This window comes from Pipistrellus hanaki (genome assembly GCF_964339955.1).
Source record: "Pipistrellus hanaki genome assembly, chromosome: 2".
Lineage (NCBI taxonomy): Eukaryota > Metazoa > Chordata > Mammalia > Chiroptera > Vespertilionidae > Pipistrellus > Pipistrellus hanaki.
The window spans coordinates 95,948,635-95,973,029 of NC_140504.1; the positions used below are offsets into that span (position 1 = coordinate 95,948,635).

General features: G+C 38.5%; 1 protein-coding gene across 10 annotated transcripts in view; it reads left to right on the forward strand.

Annotated features, from left to right (window-relative positions):
* LOC311618407 (ceruloplasmin) overlaps positions 1–24,395 on the forward strand; it is an 85,317-nt gene that overhangs the window by 17,614 nt on the left and 43,308 nt on the right. For all 10 annotated transcript variants that reach the window (XR_014794320.1, XR_014794321.1, XR_014794322.1 and 7 more), the window contains exons 7-10: positions 3,575–3,714; positions 4,815–4,967; positions 6,445–6,659; positions 23,799–23,949. Coding sequence is in view for 3 of the 10 variants with exons in the window: in XM_084875919.1 (XP_084732045.1) it covers positions 3,575–3,714; positions 4,815–4,967; positions 6,445–6,659; positions 23,799–23,949 (659 nt within the window). In the remaining 7 variants the exon portion in view is untranslated. The remainder of the gene's footprint in view (positions 1–3,574; positions 3,715–4,814; positions 4,968–6,444; positions 6,660–23,798; positions 23,950–24,395) is intronic.

Consider the following 24,395-nt stretch of genomic DNA (forward strand, 5'->3'; position numbering starts at 1 on the left):
TACTGCCAAATCAGTCATTAAATAATTGAACCACTTTCTTACACCTTACACCAAATAGCTATTGCCTTTAAAACACCTCCTCACCACCACCTTAGGTTCTGCCTTCATACTTCACCCAGATTAGGTTCTGATTGGTCAGTTTCTATGCCAATCAGTCTCAAAAGTTCTGCCTCCTAGACAGCCGTTGGCTCCTCACACTTCACCCAGATTTGGTTCTGATTGTTTTGTTTCTATGCCATTCAGCATTTCCAAACCTATTTCTGGGCCTGATCAAAGAGGTGGGGCTGATCAGCAGCTCTGTGAAGGCCTGGAGAGAAACAGAGGTGCTGCTGCTGGTGAATGCAAAGAGAGAGGCAACAGCTGATCAACAGCTGCCACTGAGGCTGCAGATCAGACCCTACCTCTCCCTCTGCAGGCCTCTCTCCAAACCTAATCCAAAGCCCCCTTAGCAGCCAGTTGCCATGCCAACCCAGCACTGACTTATGCACTATACTGCCAAATCAGTCATATGCACTATACTGCCAAATCAGTTCAATTTTTTAATGACTGATTTGGCAGTATAGTACATATAGTGTTAGGTTGAGCCTTCAGTCATTTTGGACTCTGGGTATGTGTGTGTGTATATATATATATATATATATATATATATATATATATATATATATATATATGTTTAAGTTTCTGCTTTCAATTCTTTTGGATATATTGACTTCCAGTGTTAGGTTGAGCCTTCAGTCATTTTGGACTCTGGCTCTATATACATATATCTGTTTAAGTTTCTGCTTTAAGTTTCTATCAATTCTTTTGGATATATACCTGAAAGTAAAATTGCTGAGTCATGTGGTAATTCTATTTTTGATTTTTTTAGGAACTGCCATACTTTTTTGCATAGCAGTTGCAACACTTTATGTTTCCACCAGCAATATACAAGGGTTACAATTTCTCCACATCCTTGCCAACAGTTATTTTTTGTGTTTTGTTTTATTATAATTAGCTATCCTAATGGGTGCAAAGTGGTAGTGCATGGTGGTTTTGATTTGCATTTCTCTTATTATTAGTGATATTGAACATCTTTTCATATACTTGTTGGCCATTTGAAAAAAAAAAAAGTCTATTCAAGTTCTTTTTTATTTCTTTAATTGGGTTGTTTTGTTGTTGTTGCTGTGGTTGAGTGATAGGTGTTCTTTATATATTTTGGGTATTATGCCATTATCAGATATATGCTTTGCAAATATTTTCTTTCATTCTGTAGGTTTTCTTGTCACTCTCTGCACCATATCCGTTTATTCATGCAAGCTACTCTATGTGCATGTCTTATGACTTTCACAGCATCCAAGTTATTCTTCCTGTCCTAGTTTTCCTTTCATACTGTCTATTATGAACTTTCAAAAATATCTATGAGATATGCTACCTCCCTGCTTCAAGTCTCTGCTCAAACACCACATCTTCAGAGATGCTTTGTTTGCCATTCAACTAGTTAGAAAGGTTAGCCGAAACCGGTTTGGCTCAATGGATAAGGTGTCAGCCTGCGCACTGAACGGTCCCAGGTTCGATTCCATCCAAGGTCATGTACTTTAGTTGTGGGCACATCCCCAGTAGGGGGTGTGCAAGAGGCAGTTGATTGATGATTCTCTCTCATCGATGTTTCTAACTCTCTATCCCTCTCTCTTCCTCTCTGTAAAAAATCAATAAAACATATTAAAAAAAAAAAAAGAAAGAAAGAAAGAAAGATTAAGTAATTTACTCAACAATACACAAGTCAATATCTGTGACTCCTAAAGCAGAAATTTAAGACCCAGGCTACTCTGATATTTAGAGACACTGAATATCAAATATCTCAAAACTGCATCTCTAGCCCAGAGGTTTTTATAAATTTCAAATTTTCATTTCAAAGTGCTTAATAGTCACCCCACTTGGATTAAGCTTTTCCAAATCAGTATGTCCAAACCTGAACTCATGATCTTCTCCATGGATAGGATCACCATCCATCCATCAAGCCCTAAATCTGAGCCCCATCCTGAACTCTCTCCCTTCTTCACTAATTCCTCCTTCTTTCATCATATACTATCTCATTATATCCTAAGTATCTCTGAAAATTGTCTATTTCTCTCCATCCTCTTTGACCAGACCTCTCAGTCTAGCACAGTCCAACACATTCTCCAGGCAGAAGCCCAAGGGATCTTGCTGAAACATGAATTCTAAAGGCTTAAATCTTTCAAAGTTTTCCCACTGGGATGGAGTACTCAAACCTTAATTAGTCCTTCCTGTCCATCCCTCATTCTCTGCTCCTCTTCCGTGCCTGCATGCTACGCTGCTGTCAAATTGTGGGGAGCATGCTATGCTCCATCTCTCCTCCAAGCCTTCCTATCAGCTATTTCTTGTTTGTAAAGGCCTGCCCCATACTCCCTACTACATACACTTCATCTTTTTAATTATACTTCTCTTCTAGTTAGTTTTAAAACATCACTTCCTTTGGGAAGCCTTTGGGGCTCTTTCCACCACTTTCCCTAACTCCAGGAGAAATACTCCACAATATCCCATGCTAAGTCCATGTTATTATACTGTTTGGTTCCTACTCTATCTTTCCTGCTGATGTCTGGTGCACAGAGAGGCAGGTTTAGCTTGCTTATGGTATGTCATCAGCACATCGCAGTTCCTGAAAAATGGCAGGTGTTTAAAATATATTTGTTACATGAAAGAAGAGGTGAATGGGTTTTTTGTGAAGTCAAATTGCCAGGGCTTACCAGCAGACCCTGAGCAACAGATGAATGATTCTGATACACATTTTTTTGTGAAAGAGAGGGCTAAGGGACTGCCTGGCTAGAGAAACTAAACAGCCTCATTCTCCTGCCTCTTCAGGCTTTTATTGTAATAGTAGTTTGAACTAAAATTATCTTTTAGACATTATCAGTAGGGTAAGCATGCTTGAGAGGGCACATGTATCAGTAAAGGTTAAGCATAAAGATTCCAGTAAACACCAGAGGGTCCACATGTACACCGACTTGTTTGGAAAAGTCAAGGGACAATTAGGGGTGGTTACCTTCAGACAACTCCCCAAGGAAATTCAGAATTTCCTCCTTACAGATTTTCCAAACAAGTCTCTTGTACTGCACTCAAATGTCTAAGATTAAATTTCTTTATTTGTAAAATGAGAAGAATATTACCAACTTTGTTGCATTCCCATAAGAATTTCAGATAAAAAATAAAGCTCCTGAGCACCTGGCTGGTATTCATATGCAATACACAGTAGCTACTGTATTTTTAAAGATTCTATAGTTTGTTTTAAATTCCAGTTTTTTATGATTTATTAACCATCAGCAATTGACACAGGCCCTCTTGAAATTTTATTTCACTTGAAAAAGTGAAACTTCTTTGCCATGATTCTCAATTCTTATCTGATCATCCTTTCAGGAAGTGGTCTAGTCCTGTCTGCTCTGTCTCAGTATTTAGTAATTCATGGGTAATAATTATTCTAAGCACTGGTCAGAATTTTTATCTTCGATTAGTATCCTGGGTGAATACCTGTTCTCTATTCTGCTTTCAACTCCAGCATTAAATTCTTTTCTTTTGGCAGTGCTTCAGAGGTATTTTTTGAACATGGCCCTGCAAGAATTGGAGGCTCTTACAAAAAGCTTGTTTATCGTGAGTACACAGACACCTCCTTCACAAATAGAAAGGAGAGAAGCCCTGAAGAGGAGCATCTTGGTGTCCTGGGTGAGTCCATGCAGATCACAAACGACCATTCTACTCTTGCCCTGGACTACACTAACCTCATAAAGAAGGGGGAAAAACTAGGGATGTGGAAGAGCAATCATCAATAAAATGCACCCAGTTACTTCCTTTTCCAAATGTAAGTTACCAATAGTAAATCTTTATCATTAAAAAACATGCTGGCTTCAAATGATGTTGTTGTTTTTTTCTTCAAAGAGGTAAGGGGAATTGTGTGTTTAAGTCACATTGTTTAAATAGATGCATTCCCTTGTAAATAAAACCCAGGCTACTAATGAGTCAGGCTGTGTTTGCCTTGGAGCCTTTGTAGGCTGCCCTGAAGCAGAGCCCAAAGACTGGTTCTTGCTCCGTCCCCTGAGGTAGAATAGCAGAGAGGGTAGATTCAGATTGTCCTCACTCTTCACCTGTTACCCAAATGACTTTTGAGGGTGCTCAATGTTCTGTCCCTTTTCCCTTTCCGTAATATACGAACAATAACATTAATAGTCCTTAGCTCATAAAGTTGTTGTAAGGTTTAATGATTTAATCCACATAAACACTCACAAAGGCACATAAGAAGCTCTAAATAAATGACATTTTTCATATCACTTAAAATATTTGTGTACTGTACATCTATGGTTTATTCTACATTTGGTGATAATATGAATTTTGGTGATGGAAAATTTACAGTATTGTTAGTCTTCACATCCAAGATGATTGACTTTACCTGCTTGGGTGCTCAAGGTTTTTAGCATCCCCCTGCCTCTTAATAATAACACACATTTAGCCAACAGACTAGGCAAAAAAAAGCATAGACACTCTGCATAAGTTTTTGTAGATGCATAAAGCTTGTGAACTGACTTGAATAAAAATAATAACAAATTTCAAAAACGTGAAACTGAATCAAGACACCCTGCTCATCTCTTTCTAGTCTTACCAAATCAAATTGATAATGGGCTTTTTAAAACCAAGCTTTCTATTTGCTGCATGCAGATAAACATGTTGTTCACAGTGATTCTTGTCAGAGGACAAGCCAAAAAAAATAACCATCTTATATATTCTGTATGGTACATACCAAGGGATAATAATTCTCTCTTTGTCCCTAGGTCCTGTCATTTGGGCAGAGGTGGGAGATACCATCAGAGTCACCTTCCATAACAAAGGAGCATACCCACTCAGTATTGAGCCAATTGGGCTGAGAGTCGATAAGAACAATGAGGGCACGTATTACGCCTCCCGTTACAACCCCCAGAATGGAAGTGAGTACAGCACTCTGTAACAATTGACCCCATTTAACAACCTACTCACCTCTGGAAAACTGTCCCACCAAAACTGAAGTCAAGAATTCTGAGAAAATTGCCCAGATACCATCAGGAAGCAAGTACACCTCTGCTCCCACCATTTCCAGTTGGGTGATGGGACTTTGTGCATCCCTAACTGAACAATTATTGACAATGCTGACAGTAACTTATTTGGGTGATATCAATTATACATTTCTGGAGTACTATTTAGGTGATTTTTAAATTTAAAATTTTTGCAATTATAAGAATATTAGATGCTCATTTTAGAATATTTTAAAAAATCTAAATTGGCATAGTTCAAAATATCTCCATAATTCTAACATTTTTATATAATTCCTCTACTCTTTAATCTGTGTATTTTTAGAAATATTTTAAACATGGTTGAGTTTTGGTATATAAATATACTTATCACCATAATTTTCTACCCAGAATTTGTTTTCTTATTATTACAAGTATTTTATAAATGTAATTTTAATGATACAATATATAGCATGATATAGATGTATTTAGGTATTTTTATATGTCTGACCAATAAAGACTAGTGGCTTTGCCACCACTTGCAGTGTGAGGGTGGGCAAGTTATTCTGTCTTTCTGGCCTCAGTTTTCTCAAGCGTAAAATTGGGATATTTGAACAGGATCACCAACAAACTCACTTTCAGTTATAAAATTATTTTTAGTTCAGTTCTGTTCAATTGAAAAGTCATCAATTGCCCCCTATTTCCAGGTGTTGTTCTAGCTGATATAAATATAGAATGAATGCTTGCCTTCAAGAAGGTTCTGATTGGTGGGGGTAGGGGAATATAGACAATGTAACATGAAAAGTGCCAGAGATTCTCTTAGGAGCTGTGAGGGCACAAAAAGGGGCACTTGTCTATTCAGGCTGCTGTAACTAAATACCACAGAATGTATAGCTTATAAAGAAGAGAAATTTATTTCTCACAGTTGGAAGACCAAGGTTGGAAGACCAAGATCAGAGCATAGGGGCCTCAGACTTCTTACTGTGTCCTCACCTGGTGAAAGGGCTAAGGAACTCCATGGAGCCTCTTTTATAATGGCACTAATCCCTTTCATAAGGGTTCCCCTCTCATGACCTAATCACCTCCTGATGGCCTCACCATCACATTGAACATTAGGGTTCCAGAATATGGATTGGGGTAATGTGGGGGATGAGGGTGCAGGTAGGGGAGTTATAAAGATTCTGAGAGTAGCAGGCACCCATCTCAGACAGAGGTTTAGAGGAAGCTTCCTGGATGAAATCACCTCATTGGGGACCTGACACAGGAGCACAAGTAGGATTTCATTCAAATAGGATTCCATTCAACTTCATAAGGAGCTCAGAAGCAAGTTATCCTAGACTAAACCCACTCTACTTTATGGCTCAAATCACCACATTAGAAAGTACACTTAACCTCCCCAATGTGACCTTTCTCACAGGTGTGCCTCCTCCTTCAGCCTCCCATGTGGCATCCACAGAAACTTTTACCTATGAATGGACTGTCCCTGAAGAAGTGGGACCCACTTACAAAGACCCCGTCTGTCTAGCTAAGATGTATTATTCTGCTGTGGATCCCACCAAAGATATATTTACTGGGCTAATTGGGCCAATGAAAATATGCAGGAAAGGAAGTTTACATGCAAATGGGAGACAGGTAAGTCCAATCAGGGAAAATGAAAGTGATTTCCAAATCCTTTTGAATTATCATTATTACAAGAAAAATTCTAAGTTTTCTAAACATAATGAAGATTCTATACATAATGTTTATCATAATTTTTTTTCTGGCTTATAAGATCTCTAATTATGCAGAGATTCTCTTACTAAAATGATTGCTACAAGATGAATTGGAAACAAAACTTTCCTTGGAATCTAAGGTTTTTTTATGATACAATTAGATTTACACACACACACATAAAAAGCTACCAATTAATGGTAATAGGTCATTTTACATTCACTGAGGAAAATATTGTTTAAAATATTTTTTAGAACTGAGAAAATGACATTTTGACCTAGAAATAGGGACACTTAACCCCATCATTGTTTTTATATCTAAAAAAATATTTTAATATTAACCTTTAGAAGAGAACATCTTTAAAATACCTTCAATAGAATTATCACATCCTAAAATAATCATAATAATTCATTAATATCATCAAATTTCCAATCAATGTTTAAATTTTCCAATTGTCTTTTAATTGTTTCTAGTTTGCTTGAATGAGTACCTAAATAATTCACACGTTATAATCAGTTTCTCAAGATTTCTTTGCATAGTTATTTTTAATAATAAATCTTTATTGTTCAGATTATTACAGGTGTTACTCTTTCCCCTCCCCCCCCCATAGCTCCCCTACACCCTATTCCCCACCTCACCCCATGCCCCTAACACCCCCTCCACTGTCTGCATCCATAGGGGTAAGATTTTTGTCCGATCTCTTCCAGCACCCCGCAGAACCACTTTCCCCTGAGAATTGTCCGTCCACTCCCTTTCTGATTCTATTATATTCACCTGATTCTATTATATTCACCAGTCCATTCTGTTCTTTGGATTTTTTATTCACTTGATGTTTAGATTTGCTTGTTGGTAGGTATGTATTTGATGTCTTTTTGTTCATAATTTTTACCTTTGCCTTTTTCTTCTTCTTCCTCTTCTTAAAGAATACCCTTCATGTAATCCTGGTTTGGTGGTGATGAACTTCTTTAGCTTTTTCTTATCTGTGAAGCTCTTTCTCTGACCTTCAATTCTAAATGATAGTTTTGCTGGGTAGAGTAATCTTGGTTGTAGGTTCTTGCTGTTCATCACTTTGAATATTTCTTGCCACTCCCTTCTGGCCTGCATAGTTTCTGTTAAGAAATCAGCTGACAGTCATATGGGTGCTCCCTTGTAGGTAACTAACTGTTTTTCTCTTGCTGCTTTCAAGATTCTATCTTTGTCTTATGCCTTTGGCATTTAAGTTATGATATGTCTTGGTGTGGTCCTCTTTGGGTTCCTCTTGTTTGGAGTTCTGTGCACTTCCTCAACTTGTAAGTCTATTTATTTCACCAGGTAGGGAAAGTTTTCTATCATTATTTCCTCCTATAGGCCTTCAATATCCTGCTCTCTCTCTCTTCTTCTGGCACCGCAAAAATCCAGATGTTGGTACACTTAAAGTTGTCCCAGAGGCTCCTTACACTATCCTCACACTTTTGGATTCTTATTTCTTTCTGCCTCTCTGGTTGGGTGTTTTTTGCTTCCTCATATTCCAGATCTTTGGTTTGACTCTTGGGGTATGTTGATCTACAGTTGAGCTTCTGTATATTCTTTATTTCAGACAGTGTATGCTCAATTTCTGACTGGTCCTTTTCCTTTTTTTTTTTTTTTTTTTTTTTTTTTGTATTCTCATTAAGGTCCGTGAAGTTTCTCAGCAGTTTTTAGAAGATTCTTGAGTAACATTATAAATGTGGTTCTGAACTCTGTGTCATCCAGTAGTTTACTTTCCTCCATCTCTCCCATTCGTGACATGCTTCTGTGTCTCTGCATTTTGGTTGCCTCTCTGTGTTGATGGAGTGGCTTTGTGTGGTAGGTGACTTATAGTGTCCAGTAGCTCAGCTTCTCCAATCACCCAAGGTGGTAACTCTTGGTACACCCCTTTGTGGGCTGAATGCAAAGTCTTGGTGTAGTTAAGCCTTGATTGCTGTTGGTACACTGGGAGGAATTAACCTCCAGGCCAATTGGCTGTGAGGACCCCCTGTGTCTATAATGGAAGAATTGATGCACTGGAGATATGCTTATGGTGCAAGCCTTGTTGCAGTGGGGCTTTGGTGCTCACTGAGTTCACCTCCTGAATGTGTCAGTTATGGATGTGAGGAGTTGAAATCTGGTGTCTCACACTGACAATTAGATACACTGGCTTCTGGATCTCCAATGAAGTGCAGTTCAGCTACTGTCTGAGGCTACCTTGCAGGAGCTATAGTGAAAACCACAGTCATCTTATCCCTGCTTGGAGCTTGGAGGCTTTAGAGCTGTCTGCACCGGGTTGCAAGTTTGCTAGGTTAAACTGCAATAGAGAAGGCCATTCATATACAAAAGCTGCTGCTTGGAGCTTGGATGTATTTATAGATTGTTTAGGGTGGAGTCTCAGGGAGTCACTAGGCTAGGATTCAGGTTAGGTATTTTGATTAGTTTTTTTAGCAATACTACTTCATGTGTGGTACTGGGTACTTCTATCAGGGAATAGATACTACATAATTTTCTCTCCATGTTATCAACCACCAATAACCATATTATTGGTCACTGATAACCATTTCCTATTAGGTTCATAAACTAATCAGGTATTACACACTATCAATATTCTGATCCCATCATTCCTTGTTTGCATATTAGCTAGTATACTTCTATAAACAGAAACTTCCCTTAATAGACTATTTGCTTACCCTATATCATAAAACCTTAATATTCAAATCAACTGAATGGTGGAATGACTGGCAGAACAACTGGTTGCTATGACGCCCACTGACCACCATCAGGCAGACACTCAACACAGGAGGTTGAGCTCCTTAGTTGAGCATTTGCCCTCCGAGAGGGAGGTGACTGGGGAGTGGGGCCCACCAGTAGGCGGCAACAGGCCACCAGCCAAGGTGGGTGCCAGTCAGGGGGGGCACCTGATTGCCCTGCCTACCAGTCACCCCACAGATGGCCCTGGTCGCCGGCCAGGCTTAGGGAACCTACCCTATATAAATCTCTTAGATTTAAAATTTAAAACCTGGCAAGGCTACTCTAACACTGAAAAAAAAACAGGATGATGCAGAAATGACATGCATGGACTCTGGCTTGCACATTTTGTGGTCAGCCTTGATTCTGACATTTATAACTGTGTGACAAAGCCAATTACTTAACTTTTTTTCTGCTTCAGTTTTTCTACCCATAAGATGGGGGAAATGGTACTCCTACCTCAGAAGAATTATATTGTATACTACTTTTTAAAATCAGGGCAAAAAAATGTAGCTGCTCATACAACAGCTATATGCCTTTCACCTGCATGAAAAGTATGGTTCAATGGTGCATGCAGCATCCCAGATTGCGAGAGGGATGTCTGACTGCTAGTTTAGGCACAACATCCCCAGAGGGGTCCCAGATTGTGAGAGGATGCAGACCAGGCTGAGTGACTTACCCCATTCCTCACCCCCCACACACGAATTTTGTGCACTAGGTTTCCAGTCTTACCTAATAAAAGAGTAATATTCAAATTAACCCTCACTCCACTACACCCACAAGCGACACCCACCAGCCAATCAGAGCAAGTATGCAAATAAACCCAACCAAGATGACTACAGCCACAGAGAACAAGATGGAGGATTGGGTTTTCCAGGCAACTTAGAAAACCAAGCTTTCCACCTGCCCTTGCTGGCCTAAGCCTCCACTCAAGGCTACAAAGTTTTAATTATAGAAGGTAAACAAATCCAAACCGAAATGGCTGCCATCATGGAGCAAGTGGAAGGCTTGGCTCTGCTCCAGGCTACAAGGTTTCAGTAGTAGAAGGTAAATAAATTCCAGATACCAGGGCCTCTACTTGAGTCACCAGGGGGCATGGGTGGCCTGAAAACTACTACAGGTCCCATGCTCAAGCCACCCCACACCCCAAGGGAACCCCAACCTGATCCGGGGCACTCTTCAGGGAAAACCAACTGGCCCCCACCCATGCACCAGGCCTCTATCCTATTTAAGAGTAATATGCAGATTGACCATCACTCCAACAGATAATAGCTGCCCCCATGTGTACACAAGATGGCCAGCAGGGGAGGGCAGTTGAAAGGCACCAGGCCTGCAAGGGAGGGTAGTTGAGAGGGACCAGGTCTGCAAGGGAGAGCAGTTGGAAGCAATCAACCCAGAAGGGGAGGGCATTTAGGGGTGACCAGGCTGGCATAGGAGGGAAGTTGTGGGGAAACAGGCAGACAGGGGAGCAGTTAGACATCAATCAGGCTGGCATGGGAGTGGTTAAGGGGTGATCAGGCTGGAAGTGGTTAGGGGCAATCAGAAAGGCAGGCAGGTGAGCAGTTGGGAGCCAGCAGTCCTGGATTGTGAGAAGGATGTCTTACTGCCCGTTTAGGCCTGATCCCATGTCCCAGATTGGAGAGGGTGCAGGCTGGGCTGAGGGACACCCTCTCTCCACCCCTGGCTCCGTGCACAAATTTTGTGCACTAGGCCTCTAGTATTATATAAGGAAGGAATGGCAAATGTTTAATTCTTTCCCTTTAGTTACAGGTTTTCAACTTAATAATTTTCCTCTAACATACTTCAAAAGTTCTTAACAGTTTCTTTTCAAGTACTATTGTGAACTCGTGGATTTAAGCATATTTGCTGTGTTTCAATGCATTGTCATTATGGTTATAGATGCTACATATATCCTACTTTTTGTCACTGGAGGGAGTTATTCAGGTAGGCTCCCTCATTTTTACATGTACTTGGTAGTCTTTTAGCTTCTTTTCTAGTAGAAAAAGCTATTTTAGACTTATATTACACCTTTTCTGAACCTGGAATTGGCCATTTCTCCAAAAAGCCCTGGTTCTTTTGAGTAAGAAATTATTTTTAGAACCAGAATCTGGGCACTGGAGCTGTGGGGAGGGCTCAGGGCGGTTAGGTTAATCATCATTATTATTGTTGTTATTGTTAATCCTCACCCGAGGATATTTTTCCATTGATTTTTTAGGGAGAGTGGAAGAGAGAGAGAAAGATGAGAGAAACATCAATGTGAGAGAAACACATCGATTGCTTGCCTCTGACTAGGGACCAGCGCCAGGGCCTGAAGAGCCTGCAACCAAGGTACGTGCCCTTGACTGAGATCAAACCCAGGACCCTTTGGTTTGCAGCCTGGGGCTCTATCCACTGAGCCAAACTGGCTATGTCTTTTCAGTGGGCAGAACAGGAAAAAAATGTAAGATGAAATTCATCATGAGTGTATAGTACACTTTATTTTCAATTTAGATCTGTGGCTTTTCTTTTTCTCTTTCTTTCTTTCTTTTTTTTTTTTTTTTTTTAACATAACCTCATTGATCTCCCTTCAACCACACTGAAAACTCTTAATTCTCAATGATACAAAGATAAATATGCACTCAACTCATCCCCTAAAGTACACACAACTGGCTTAAAATCACAATGCCAACAATATAGCCAATGATGTAATTACTGAAAAATTTTAAAGATTTGTTTGCAGCCATTTTTGTCCTCAGAGTGGATCCAACTAAGGATGTTCAGTTAAATTACAAATTTAAAGTCATTTGGAATACTTCCTCTCTGTAGTTTTGTAATCCATGGAATACACAGGTTTATTTAATTTTACTTCTTTTTTAAGGGATTGTTTTTATTAAAACTGTAATATTATTTTATAATTATGTGATATATTTACCTGGTTCCAATACCAAACCTAAAAAAAAGGTATATTCAGAGAAGTCTAGCCTTTATCCTTTCTTTCTGCTCACCTATTTCCTCACTGCAAGTAACTTATTTATATTTTATTTATCTTTTATTTGTTGTTATTTTATTGACTTTTTAGAACAGTTAAAAATTCATAGCAAATTGATGATACAGCACGGAGATTTCCCGTATGACCCGTGCCTCATCCACGCACAGCATCCCCCAATATCAACACCCCCCACCAGGATGGTACATTGGTTACAATTGGTGAACCTGCATTGACACAGCATTACCATACAAAGTCTATAGTTTACATCATGTTTTACTCTTGTGTCACAATGCTTTGGGTCTGGGCAAATGTATAATGACATGTCGCTATCATGTATTTTAACTGCCGTAAAAATATTCTCTGTTCTACCTATTTATCCCTATGGAGACAGTAAAAGACCATAGTTTACTGTCTCCATGGTTTTGCTTTTTTCAGAAGGTCATATATTATAGTTGGAATCATACAATATGTAGTCTTTCTAGATTGCCTTTGTTCTCTGAGTAGTATGCATTTAAGTTACCTCCAATTCTTTCCTTGGCTTTCTAGTTTATTTCTTTTTATTACTGAATAATGTGCCATTGTCTTCATGTTTTGCAGTTTATTCATCTCCTGAATAACATTTTTGTTACTTCCAAGTTTTTTTTGTTTTGTTTTGTTTTGTTTTTTTTAAAATATATTTTATTGATTTTGTACAGAGAAGAAGGGAGAGAGATAGAGAGTTAGAAACATCAATGAGAGTCATCCATCAGCTGCCTCTTGCACACCCCCTACTGGGGATATGCCCGCAACCAAGGTACATGTCCTTGACCCGAATTGAACCCGGAACCCTTCAATCCCCAAGCCAACACTCTATCCATTGAGCCAAACCGGTCTCGGCTACTTTCAAGTTTTAACAATTATTCATAAAGCTGCTATAAACATCCAAGTGCAGGTTTTTGTATGGATATAAGTTGCCAGCTCTTTTGGGTAAATACCAAGGAGCCAAATTACTAGATTTTATGGTAAGAATATGTTTAGTTTGTAAGAGACCACCAAACTGTCTTCCACCAGCTGTGAATGAGAGTTCCTGTTGCTCCACTTCCTTGTCAACATTTCATGTTGTCAGTATTTCAGGTTTTAGCCATTTTAATGTGTATAGTAGTATATTATTATTGTTTTAATTTCAATTTCCCCAATGACATATGATGCAGAGCCTCTTTTCATACCCTTATTTTGTCTGTACTAGTATATCTTCTTTGGTGAGGTGTCTGTTAAGGATTTTTGCCCTTTTGTTATTTGGGTTGTTTATGTTTTTAATGTTTAGTTTTAAGAGGTTTTTTTTTATGTTTTTAAACAACAGACCTTATTCAGATTTGTCTTTTGCAAATATTTTCTTCCATTCTGTGGCTTATCTTCTTACTCTCTTAATATCATTTTCACAGAGCATAATATTTAACTTAAATGAAGTCCAGTGTATCAAATCTTTTTTTTTTTGGGGGGGGGGTAGAGGGGGGCTGCTACATTATTTATTTATTTATTTATTTATTTATATTTACTTTTTTATTAAATTATTATCTATGTACATATTTTAACAAATCCCCCCCCCCCCATACATACCCTTCCTCCCCAGAGTTTTGTGTCCTTTGGTTGTACTTATATACATGTATACAAGTCCTTTGGTTGATCTATTATCTCCCCCAGATCTCCCTACGCTCCCCGCTGTAATTGACACTCTGCTTGTTGCTTTACTGTCTTTATATCTGTCTTTTGGTTCATCAGTTTACAATGTTCTTTAATATCCATAAATGAGTGAGGTCATGTGGTATTTCTCTTTCATTGACTGGCTTATTTCACTCAGCATGATGTTCTCCAATTCTATCCAGGTTGCTGCAAATGATGAGAATTCCTTCTTTTTTATGGCAGCATAGTATTCCATTGTATAGATGTACCATGGTGTTTTGATCCAATCATCTGCTGACGAACACATAGGCTGTTTCCAAATTATAGCTATTGTAGATTGTGCTGCTATGAACATAGGGGCACTTATATCCTTTTGGATTGGTGTTTCCAGTTTCTTGGGATATATTCCTAGGAGTGGGATTACTGGGTCAAATGGGAGTTCCATTTTCAGTTTTTTGAGGAAACTCCATACTGTTCTCCACAGTGGTTGCACCAGTCTACATTCCCACCAGCAGTGCACGAGGGTTCCTTTTTCTCCGCAACCTCGCCAACACTTGGCATTTGTTGATTTGTTGATGTTGGCTATTCTGACAGGTGTGAGATGGTACCACATTGTTCTTTTGATTTGCATCTCTCGGATAATTAGTGGCTTTGAGCATGTTTTCATGTGCCTCTTGGCCTTCCTTCTGTCTTCTTTTGAAAATATTCTATTTAGGTCCATTGCACATTTTTTAATTGGATCATTCATCTTCCTTTTATTTAGTTGTATAAGCTGTCTGTAGATGTTAGAGATTAAACCTTTATCAGTGATAACATTTACAAATATGTTCTCCCACACCGTGGGCTTTCTTGTTGTTTTGTTGATGGTTTCTTTTGCTGTAAAATAGCTTTTTATTTTGATGTAGTCCCATTTGTTTATTTTCTCTTTAGCTTCCATTGCCCTAGGGGCAGTATCAGTGATGAAGTTCTTTTGGCATACGTCTGAGATTTTGCTGCCTGTGGATGCTTCTAGTATTTTTATGGTTTCCCGTCTGATGTTTAATTCCTGTATCCATTTTGAGTTTATTTTTGTGTATGGTGTAAGTTGGTGATCCAGTTTCATTCTTTTTCATGTATCTGTCCAATTTTCCCAACACCATTTATTGAAGAGACTGTCTTGACTCCATTGTATATTCGTGCCTCCTTTGTCAAATATTAATTGAGCATAGTGATTTGGGTTGATATCTGGGTTCTCCATTTTATTCCATTGATCTATATGTCTGTTCTTATGCTAGTACCAGGCTGTTTTGAGAACAGTGGCTTTGTAATACAGCTTGAAGTCTGGTATTGAAATCCCTCCTACTTTACTCTTCTTTCTAAGGATTGCTGTGGCTATTCAGGGTCTTTTATTGTTCCAAATGAACTTTTGGAGAGTTCTTTCTAGGTCAGTGAAATATGCCGTTGGTATTTTAATGGGGAGTGCATTGAACCTATAGATTGTTTTAGGAAGTATGGTTGTTTTGATGATGTTAATTCTACCAATCAATGAACATAGTATGTTCTTCCATTTGTTTACATCTTCCTCTATCTCTTTTTTCATTGTCGTGTAGTTTTCCGCATATAGGTCCTTCACTTTCTTAGTTATGTTTATTCCTAGGTATCTTAATTTTTTTGGTGTGATGGTAAATGGAATTGCTTTTTTAGTTTCTGTTTCTATGCCATTTCTGTACACTGTTGGTGTATAGAAATGCCATAGATTTCTTGGCGTTAATTTTGTATCTTGCTACATTGCCAATTTCATTTATTGAGTGAATTAGTTTTTAAATGGAGTCTTTTGGGTTTTTTATGTACAACATCATGTCATATGCAAATAAGGATAATTTTACTTCTTCTTTTCCAATTTGGATGCCTTTTATTTCCTCCTCTTGTCTAATTGCAATGGGTAGTACTTCCAGTACTATGTTAAAGAGGAGTGGCAATACTGGGCATCCCTGTCTTGTTCCTGTTCTTAGAGGGAATGGTTTTAATTTATGCTCATTGAGTATGATGTTGGCTGTGGGTTTATCATATATAGCTTTTATTATGTTGAGGTATGATCCTTGTACTCCCACCTTGTAGAGAGTTTTTATCAGGAAAGGGTGTTGGATTTTTTCAAATGCTTTTTCTGCATCAATTGATATGACTATATGATTTTTATCTTTCAATTTGTTTATGTGATGTATCACATTTATTGAGTTGTGGATATTGTTCCATCCTTGCATTCACGGAAAAAATCCTACTTGGTCATGGTGTATGATGTTTGTGATGCTCTGCTGGAGCCGATTTGCTAGAATTTTGTTGAGGATTTTGGCATCTATGTTCATGAGGGATATTGGCCTGTAATTCTCTTTCATTGAGTTGTCTTTATCTGGTTTTGGTGTTAGGGTGATGCTGGCTTCATAGAATGAGTTTGGAAGAGTTCCTTTCTCTTGAATTTTTTGGAATACTCTGAGGAGGATAGGTTTTAGTTCTTCCTTGAATGTTTGGTAAAACTCTCTTGTGAAGCCATCTGGCCCTGGGCTTTTGTTTGCTGGAAGCTTTTTGATGACTGTTTTAATTTCTTCCCAAGTCACTGCTCTATTGAGGTTTTTAGATTCTTCCTGATTGAGTTTATGGAAGGTTGTATTTTTCTAGAAATATGTCCATTTCCTCCTGGTTGTTCAGTTTGTTGGAATAGAGTTGTTTGTAGTATTTTGTAACAATCCGTTGTATTTCGGCGGGGTCTGTTGTTATTTCACCTCTTTCATTTCTGATTTTGTTTATTTGAGTCCTCTCTCTTTGTTTCTTCATTAGCCTGGCTAGAAGTTCATCTATCTTGTTGATCCTTTCAAAGAACCAGCTCTTGGTTTTGTTGATCTTATGTATTCTTTCTTTGGTTTCTATGTTGTTTATCTCCACTCTGATTTTTGTTATTTTCTTCCTTTTGCTTACACTGGGCTTTCTTTGTTGCTCTTTTTCTAACTATTTGGGTTATAGGGTTAGATCATTTGTTACCATTTTTCTTGTTTTTTGCAATAGGCTTGTAGGGATATGAACTTCCCTCTCAAAACTGCTTTTGCTGTGTCCCATAGATTTTGGATTGTTGTGTTTTCATTGTCATTTGTTTCCAGGATGTTTGTAATTTCTTCCTTGATTTTTCTGGTAACCCAGTCCTTGTTTAATAGCATGCTGTTTAGTCTCCGTGTGTTTGATTTCTTTGGATTATTTTTATTGTAGTTAATTTCCAGTTTTATGCCACCATGATCTGAGAAGATGCTTGATATGATTTCTATCTTCTTGAATTTGAAGAGACTTTGCCTATGTCCCAAAATGTGGTCTATCTTTGAGAATGTCCAATTTGCACTTGAGAAGAATGTATATTCTGTGGCTTTGGGGTGGAATGTTCTGAATATGTCGATTAATTCCATCTGATCCAGTGAGTCATTTAGGATTGATATTTCTTTGCTGATTTTTTGTTTAGATGATTTGTCGAAGGGTGACAGTGGGATATTAAAATCTTCTACTATGATTGTATTGCTATTAATCTCTCCTTTAATGTCCTCCAGCAATTTTTAATATATTTGGATGCTCCCATATTGGGTGCATATATATTTACCAGGGTTATTTCTTCTTGTTGGATTGCTCCCTTTAGTATTATGAAGTGGCCTTCATTATCTCTTGTTATGTCCTTCTTTCTGAGATCTAATTTGTCAGATATAAGTATTGCTACTCCAGCTTTTTTTTTGTTTCATTTCCATTCGCCAGGAAAAACTTTTTCCATCCCTTCACCATCAGTCTGAGTGTGTCTTTTATTCTGAGGTGGGTTTCTTGTAGACAACAGATATATGGGTCTTGTTTTCTTATTCAGTCTGTTACCCTATGTCTTTTGATTGGAGCATTTAAACCATTTACATTTAAAGTTATTAATGATAGGTACTCATTTGACGCCATTTTTATTCTATATCCCTGTGTTCCTTCTTCGATTCCTATTTCTTTATTTTTACAGTAGACCCTTCAGCATTTCTTGCATTACTGGTTTGGTGAAGATAAATTCCTTTAGTCTTTTTTTGTCTGTGAAGCTCCTGATTTCCCCTTCAATTTTGATTGATAGCCTTGCTGGGTACAATATTCTTGGATTCAGACCCTTCCTTTGCATGACTTTGTATATTTCATCCCATTTCCTTCTGGCCTGATGAGTTTCTGTGGAAAAATCAGTTGCTAGTCTGATGGGGGATCTTTTATATGTAACTTTCTGTCTCTCTCTGGCTGCTTTTAAGATTCTTCCTTTGTCATTGGTGTTTGCCAATTTAATTATAATGTGCCTTGGCACCAGTCTTCTGGGATTCATTTTCCTTGGGACTCTGCAAGCATCTTGGATTTGTGTGGGGTTTTTCTTCTCTATCTCAGGGAAGTTTTCTGTCATTATTTCTTGAAATACGTTTTCCATCTCTACCTCAGTTTCATTTCCTTCCGGAACCCCTATTATTTGAATATTGTTTTCTTTTGTATTATCCCAAAGCTCCCGTAGGCTCTCCTGCTTTTTAATTTTTTTTTTCTAGAAGCTGCTCTAATTGGGTATTTTTTTCCATCTTGTCTTCTAGCTCACTGATGTGGTCCTCTCCTTCTTCTAGTCTACTCTTGATGCTTTCTATTGAGTTCTTCATGGTAGCAATGTCATTTTTCATTTCTTCTTGATTCATCTTCATTTCCTCTTGGTTTTTCTTCAATTCTTCATGGTACTTCTTCTTGGTATTTCTTCTTGGTTATTTTCAAATTTATCTTCCATTCTTTTTAGCCATCTCATGATCATTACTCTGAATTCCTGCTCTGGTAGGTTGCTTGCCTCTGACTCGTTTACTTCCTTTTCTGGTGATGCCTGCTTTTCTTTCATGTGTGGGCTATTTCTTTGTGTGTCTATGGTCTCTCTTTTCAGGATGTCTGGTTATGTGGTTTTCTTTCTCCTGCGTTGATTTAAAGGCACAAAATACAACACTACCAGGTACAACACAAAAAGCACTGAACAGGAATATATTTACGATATTAATAACCTCTAATAAAGGTAATCACTAGAGAAAGGCAAATTAGGGGGTAGGGGAGAAAGAAGAAAAGTAAAACTAAAAGAGAGAGAGAGAGAGAGATAGAGAGAGAGAGAGAGAGAGAGAGAGAGAGAGAGAGAGAGAGAGAGAGAAAGCAGACTAAAGGAGAAATGGGAAACAAACTATATATATGTGGAAAAAATTCCTATAGAACTACCACTAATCCCTGCAAATGCCCGCAACAATACTTGGAGATTAATACAAACTACAATATCCACTATTATTAAGCAAGGCTACGATAAACAGAAGTAAAAAATAAACAAAAACAAGGCAATTAAAAAATACTAAGCAACAATAACAACAAAAGAATAAGCATATCAATTTCACTAAAAAGCATAAAAATTCAATATAATCAACATTCACATGAACAATAACAAAAAGGATAGAGAGGAAAACATTTTTTTTCTTTCTTTTGTTAACTAGTTAATATAGCGAAGAGAGTCTTATTTATGCACTTGGAACAGGGGGTTGAAAATTAGGTCTATAAGTATGGTGAGAATTTTAGCAGGGGGTATACAGAAAGAATAGGGAAAACTAAAGCTGGAAAGGGATAAGATAAACAGGAGATGAAAAGGGTAAAGGTTATTAAAATATGATGGCCTAAATGTCAAGTTGAGATAGAGTTGAATGATGCTATCATAGAGATTAAAATAGAATGAAGACTAATCCAAATGTAAAATAAAAAGAAATTAAAATAGTACAAAAAAAGGAAACAAAAAATGCAAAATAGCAGTAGTAATAATGATGATTGAAACTGAAAAATGTAATAATTGCAAAGGTAAAATCAAGTGAGGAAAAAAGAAAAAAAATCGTTTCTAAAGTAAAAGATGTAAAAAATGAAAATAAACTAAAAGATGTTAAAGATGAATGTAAAATAAAAAATAGAAAAATTTGCCGAAACTGGTTTGGCTCAGTGGTAGAGCGTCGGTCTGCAGACTGAAAGGTCCCAAGTTCGATTCTGGTCAGGGACATGTACGCTGGTAGGGGGTGTGCAAGAGGCAGCTGGTCGATGGTTCTCTCTCATCGAAGTTTCTAGCTCTCTAGCTCTCTTTTCCTCTCTGTAAAAAATCAATGAAATATTTTTTAATAGAAAAATTAGCATAAAAATGTGCAGTAGTGATCATTCACTTCCTCTGTTATTATATTTGGCACCCCTATTTCTCGGTCCAGACAGTATTGCAGTTCCCTGTGTTCCACTGAACCTCAGTTTTGTAAGCTAGTCCTTAATTTTAAGTAGGCTATTTTTTAGTTATTTATGTCCATTTACTTTTGATTAATTAAAAGTAATAAAAAAAAAATAAAGAAAGGTAAAAAGGGGAAGGGGGGAATAAGTTTGTAATTCAGCCCCTAGGTGGCAGTGTTTCTGGTTTGACTTCCCAGTCTTTTTGGCTGCTCTAGCCTTCTTTCTCTATGGCTCTATGTTTTGTTGAGGAAAGCTGCCTAGGTGCTGGCTCCCAGTTTGACTCCGTTCCCGCTCTGATCCCCTGTTTCCAGGAAGGCAGTTTCCCCCTGCAGTCTCCCAGGATATGCCCAACTGGGCAGTCCTTCCCTAGTACTCAGAAGCAAGGGGTTATGGGGATCAGGCGCAGGATGGGTCTGCGCCAAGGTGTCCAGATGTTCCACTTTTGGCGGGATGGTTTGGATTCTTAATTCGTCCCTCGTTCCTTGGTGTGTGTTTTTTAAAAAGATTTTGGGGAAGATCACGCCAAATCCAGCACTGGGTCTTGCAGCACGATTCTCTCTGCAGCCCCTGTCTCTTTCGGCACAGCTCTGGGCACGGGGCCGCTGGGGCGCGGGGCTGTTGTGGTGCGGGCCACTGGAGCGTGGAGCCACTGGGGGCTCAGAGCCTCTGGGGGCTCAAAGCCACTGGGGCGTGCCACTGGTACAGTTGCTGCCTGTGCCTCGGTGACCCAGAATCCTCACTTTTCCCTGCAAACTCTGACCTTTCTGTGGGTGATTGAAGAACACCCTTGAATCCACGTGTTTGCGCTGATTGGGGTGTTACAGCTGCTCGATGGTCCCCTCCGCTGTGGGTTTTCCAGGCCTCAGAGAAGGTCCTCCTTTCTTGGTAAGATGCGCAGCCTTCCCTCTGAGCCTGTAACTCCAGGAGAGGTCTCCGCCACCGCAGTGCTGGCTGCTTGGTCAGGAAATCCTGTCCAGAGGACCCTTACCTTCTTTTAGAGTTCTGCTACCCCTTAGCTTGCTAATCTATACTCCCTGGGCAACTCCTAGAAGCTGGTTCTGTTCTGGGACTAGGCTCAGAACAAGTCCGTCTGTCGGTCGCCATCTTGTCTCTCTCTCCTCAATTCTTTCTTTCATGGATATTTTATCTAAAAAGTTATCACTCTATCCAAAGTCATCTAGATTTCCAATGTTACCTTCAAATGTTCTGAGTTTATGACTTTGGCTTTACATTTAGGTCTGTGATCCATTTTGAGTGAATTTTTTAAAGAAGGTAGGATCTGTGTCTAGGTTGTTTTTTTGTTTTGTTTTGTTTTGTTTTGTTTTGTTTTGTTTTGCATGTGGATATCTAGTTGTTCCAATACATTTGTTGAAAAGTCTGTCTTTGTAACCTCTTTCCCCCTGAGAATTATCAGTCCCCTCCCATGATGCCCTGATTCTATTACATTCGCCAGTTTATTCTGCTCTTCAGATTTTTAATTCACTTGACTGTTAGATTCACTTGTTGATAGATATGTATTTGTTGTTCATAATTTTTCTCTTTACTTTTTTCTTCTTTTTCCTCTTTTTAAAGAACACCTTTTAACATTTCATATAATACTGGTTTGGTGGTGATGAACTCCTTTACCTTTTTCTGATCTGTGAAGCTCTTTATCTGCCCTTCAATTCTGAATGATAACTTTGTTGGGTAGAACTATGCAGGCCAGATGAGAGTGGCAAAAAAAGGCCAAATGGGAGTGGCAAAAAATATTCAAAGATGAATAGCAAGAACCTACAATACAGAATTTTTGTAACATGATTTTTCCTCTCAAAAACATAAATACTACTCCTATTTCTCTGACATTTATTGTAGTAGAGAAGTCCAATGATTCCCACTATTAGTTATTATCATTATGTCTCTCCTTTTCTAACTTTTCTTTAAAATCATTGCTGTGTATATTTTTCATCTTTTCTTCTGATTTATGGGACCTTTTTAGAGATCATCTCCATTATTGATTTTTTTATAGAATCTAACCTCAGATCTCTGCTTTAGTTGGATTTTTAAAATTTGATATTTATGTTTTTGATCTGAAAACAATCTTAGGAGAAAGACATGCAATCATCTCTGAAATTTTCTCTTCTATGAGGCAGTAACTTGTTATTAAAGGCTCATATGCTGCTGAAACCGGTTTAGCTCAGTGGATAGAGCATGGGTCTGCGGACTGAAAGGTTCCAGGCTCAATTCCAGTCAAAGGCATGTGCATTGGTTACAGGCACATCCCCCGTGTGGGGTGTGCAGGAGGAGGCAGTTGGTCAATGTTTCTAGCTCTCTATCCCTCTCCCTTCCTCTAGCTCTCTATCCCTTTTCCTTCCTCTCTGTAAAAAATCAATTTTATATATATTTAAAAGGCTCAGATGCTTTGATTCCTTAGATCAGGGGTCCTCAAACTTTTTAAAGTGGGGGCCAGATCACGGTCCCTCAGAGAGCTGGAGGGTCGGACTATATGAACTACTAATTCCTACGGTAACACCTCGGCTGCGCTCACTGCCCAAAAAACCTGGCAGGCCGGATCAGACTCCTCTGCGGGCCGCATGTGGCCCGCGAGCCGTAGTTTGAAGACCCCTGCCTTAGACTGTCCACTTTCTTCTGAAATACTGAATCCTTTCATAGACCAAATAGCATTTCTGCTTCCTTATTTTTCGCCAGGGATAGGGGAACAGAAATAAGAGTGCTTGTTCAGATGCCTCAAGTTATGAAAATTCTGTTCCAGCCGAAACTGGTTTGGCTCAATGGATAGAGCGTCGGCTTGAGGACTGAAGGGTCCCGGGTTCGATTCCGGTCAAGGGCATGTACCTTGGTTACGGGCACATCCCCGGTAGGGGGTGTGCAAGAGGCAGCTGATTGATGACTCTCTCTCATCGATGTTTCTAACTCTCTATCTCTCTCCCTTCCTCTCTGTACAAAATCAATAAAATATATTTTTTTAAAAAAAATCTGTTCCAATTTATTTGGCAGGCTATTTTCCTTAAGATAATGCGTTCCTCTAACTGCTTCCTCCTGCTCTGCCTTCTAGGGTCTTCATTTTCATGAATGCATATGGCACTTTCCCTGATTTCTAGCACAAGCACATGTCCCCCAACCCCATTTGAACAATTATTTTCGGTGAGTTCAATGAGTATCTGCAGAGCTGGCAGGAAGGTAAGGAGAGGAGAGTCAGAACTTTCAGGTTCAGTGAAAAGCTTAGGTTATCATGTTGAACCAAACTTCCACTACACAAATACTAAGGAAAACTCTGATGGTCAACTGGATGATTCTGTTAACCGCATTTACAAAGAGGAATGGAAACTTCTGTTCTTATCCTTCAAAAATAGTGTTGTGTACAGGAAAGTATTTCTGCTTTACTTCTCCTGTCTTCAAATTGTTGTTCTTATTTTTATTTACAGAAAGATGTAGACAAGGAGTTCTATTTGTTTCCTATAGTGTTTGATGAGAATGAGAGTTTGCTCTTGGATGATAACATAAAAATGTTTACAACTGCATCTGATCAGGTGGATAAGGAAGACACAGACTTTCAGGAATCTAATAAGATGCACTGTAAGTACTGCCTCATCCACCAATGTTTCAAGTTATTTCAGTATTGCACATGGAATGCTTTTAATTATACCAAAATTCCAATAGCTTTGCCTATTGCTCAATTTTCAATAAACAATTAAATATAGTGAGGGTAATACCAATGATTAATGTATTGTTCAGTTCTCCTCATTTCACTTAATTCAGGCTAAAACATACAAAACATGTCAATTAAATGTACAGTGCTTAATAAGTAAACAGAATCATGCAGAGTTTCTTAGAAATGCAAATTCTGTGGCCCAACCCTGACCTACTGAATCAGAAATTCTGGGTGTGGGGCCAGCAATCTATGCTTAACACACCCTCCAGGTGATTCTGATCTATGTTCAAGTTTGATAACTGTTGATTAGATGCTTTTCTCATCTGTGGTTTAAGAATGACAGGCTAATTGTATTATTTAATATGAAGAA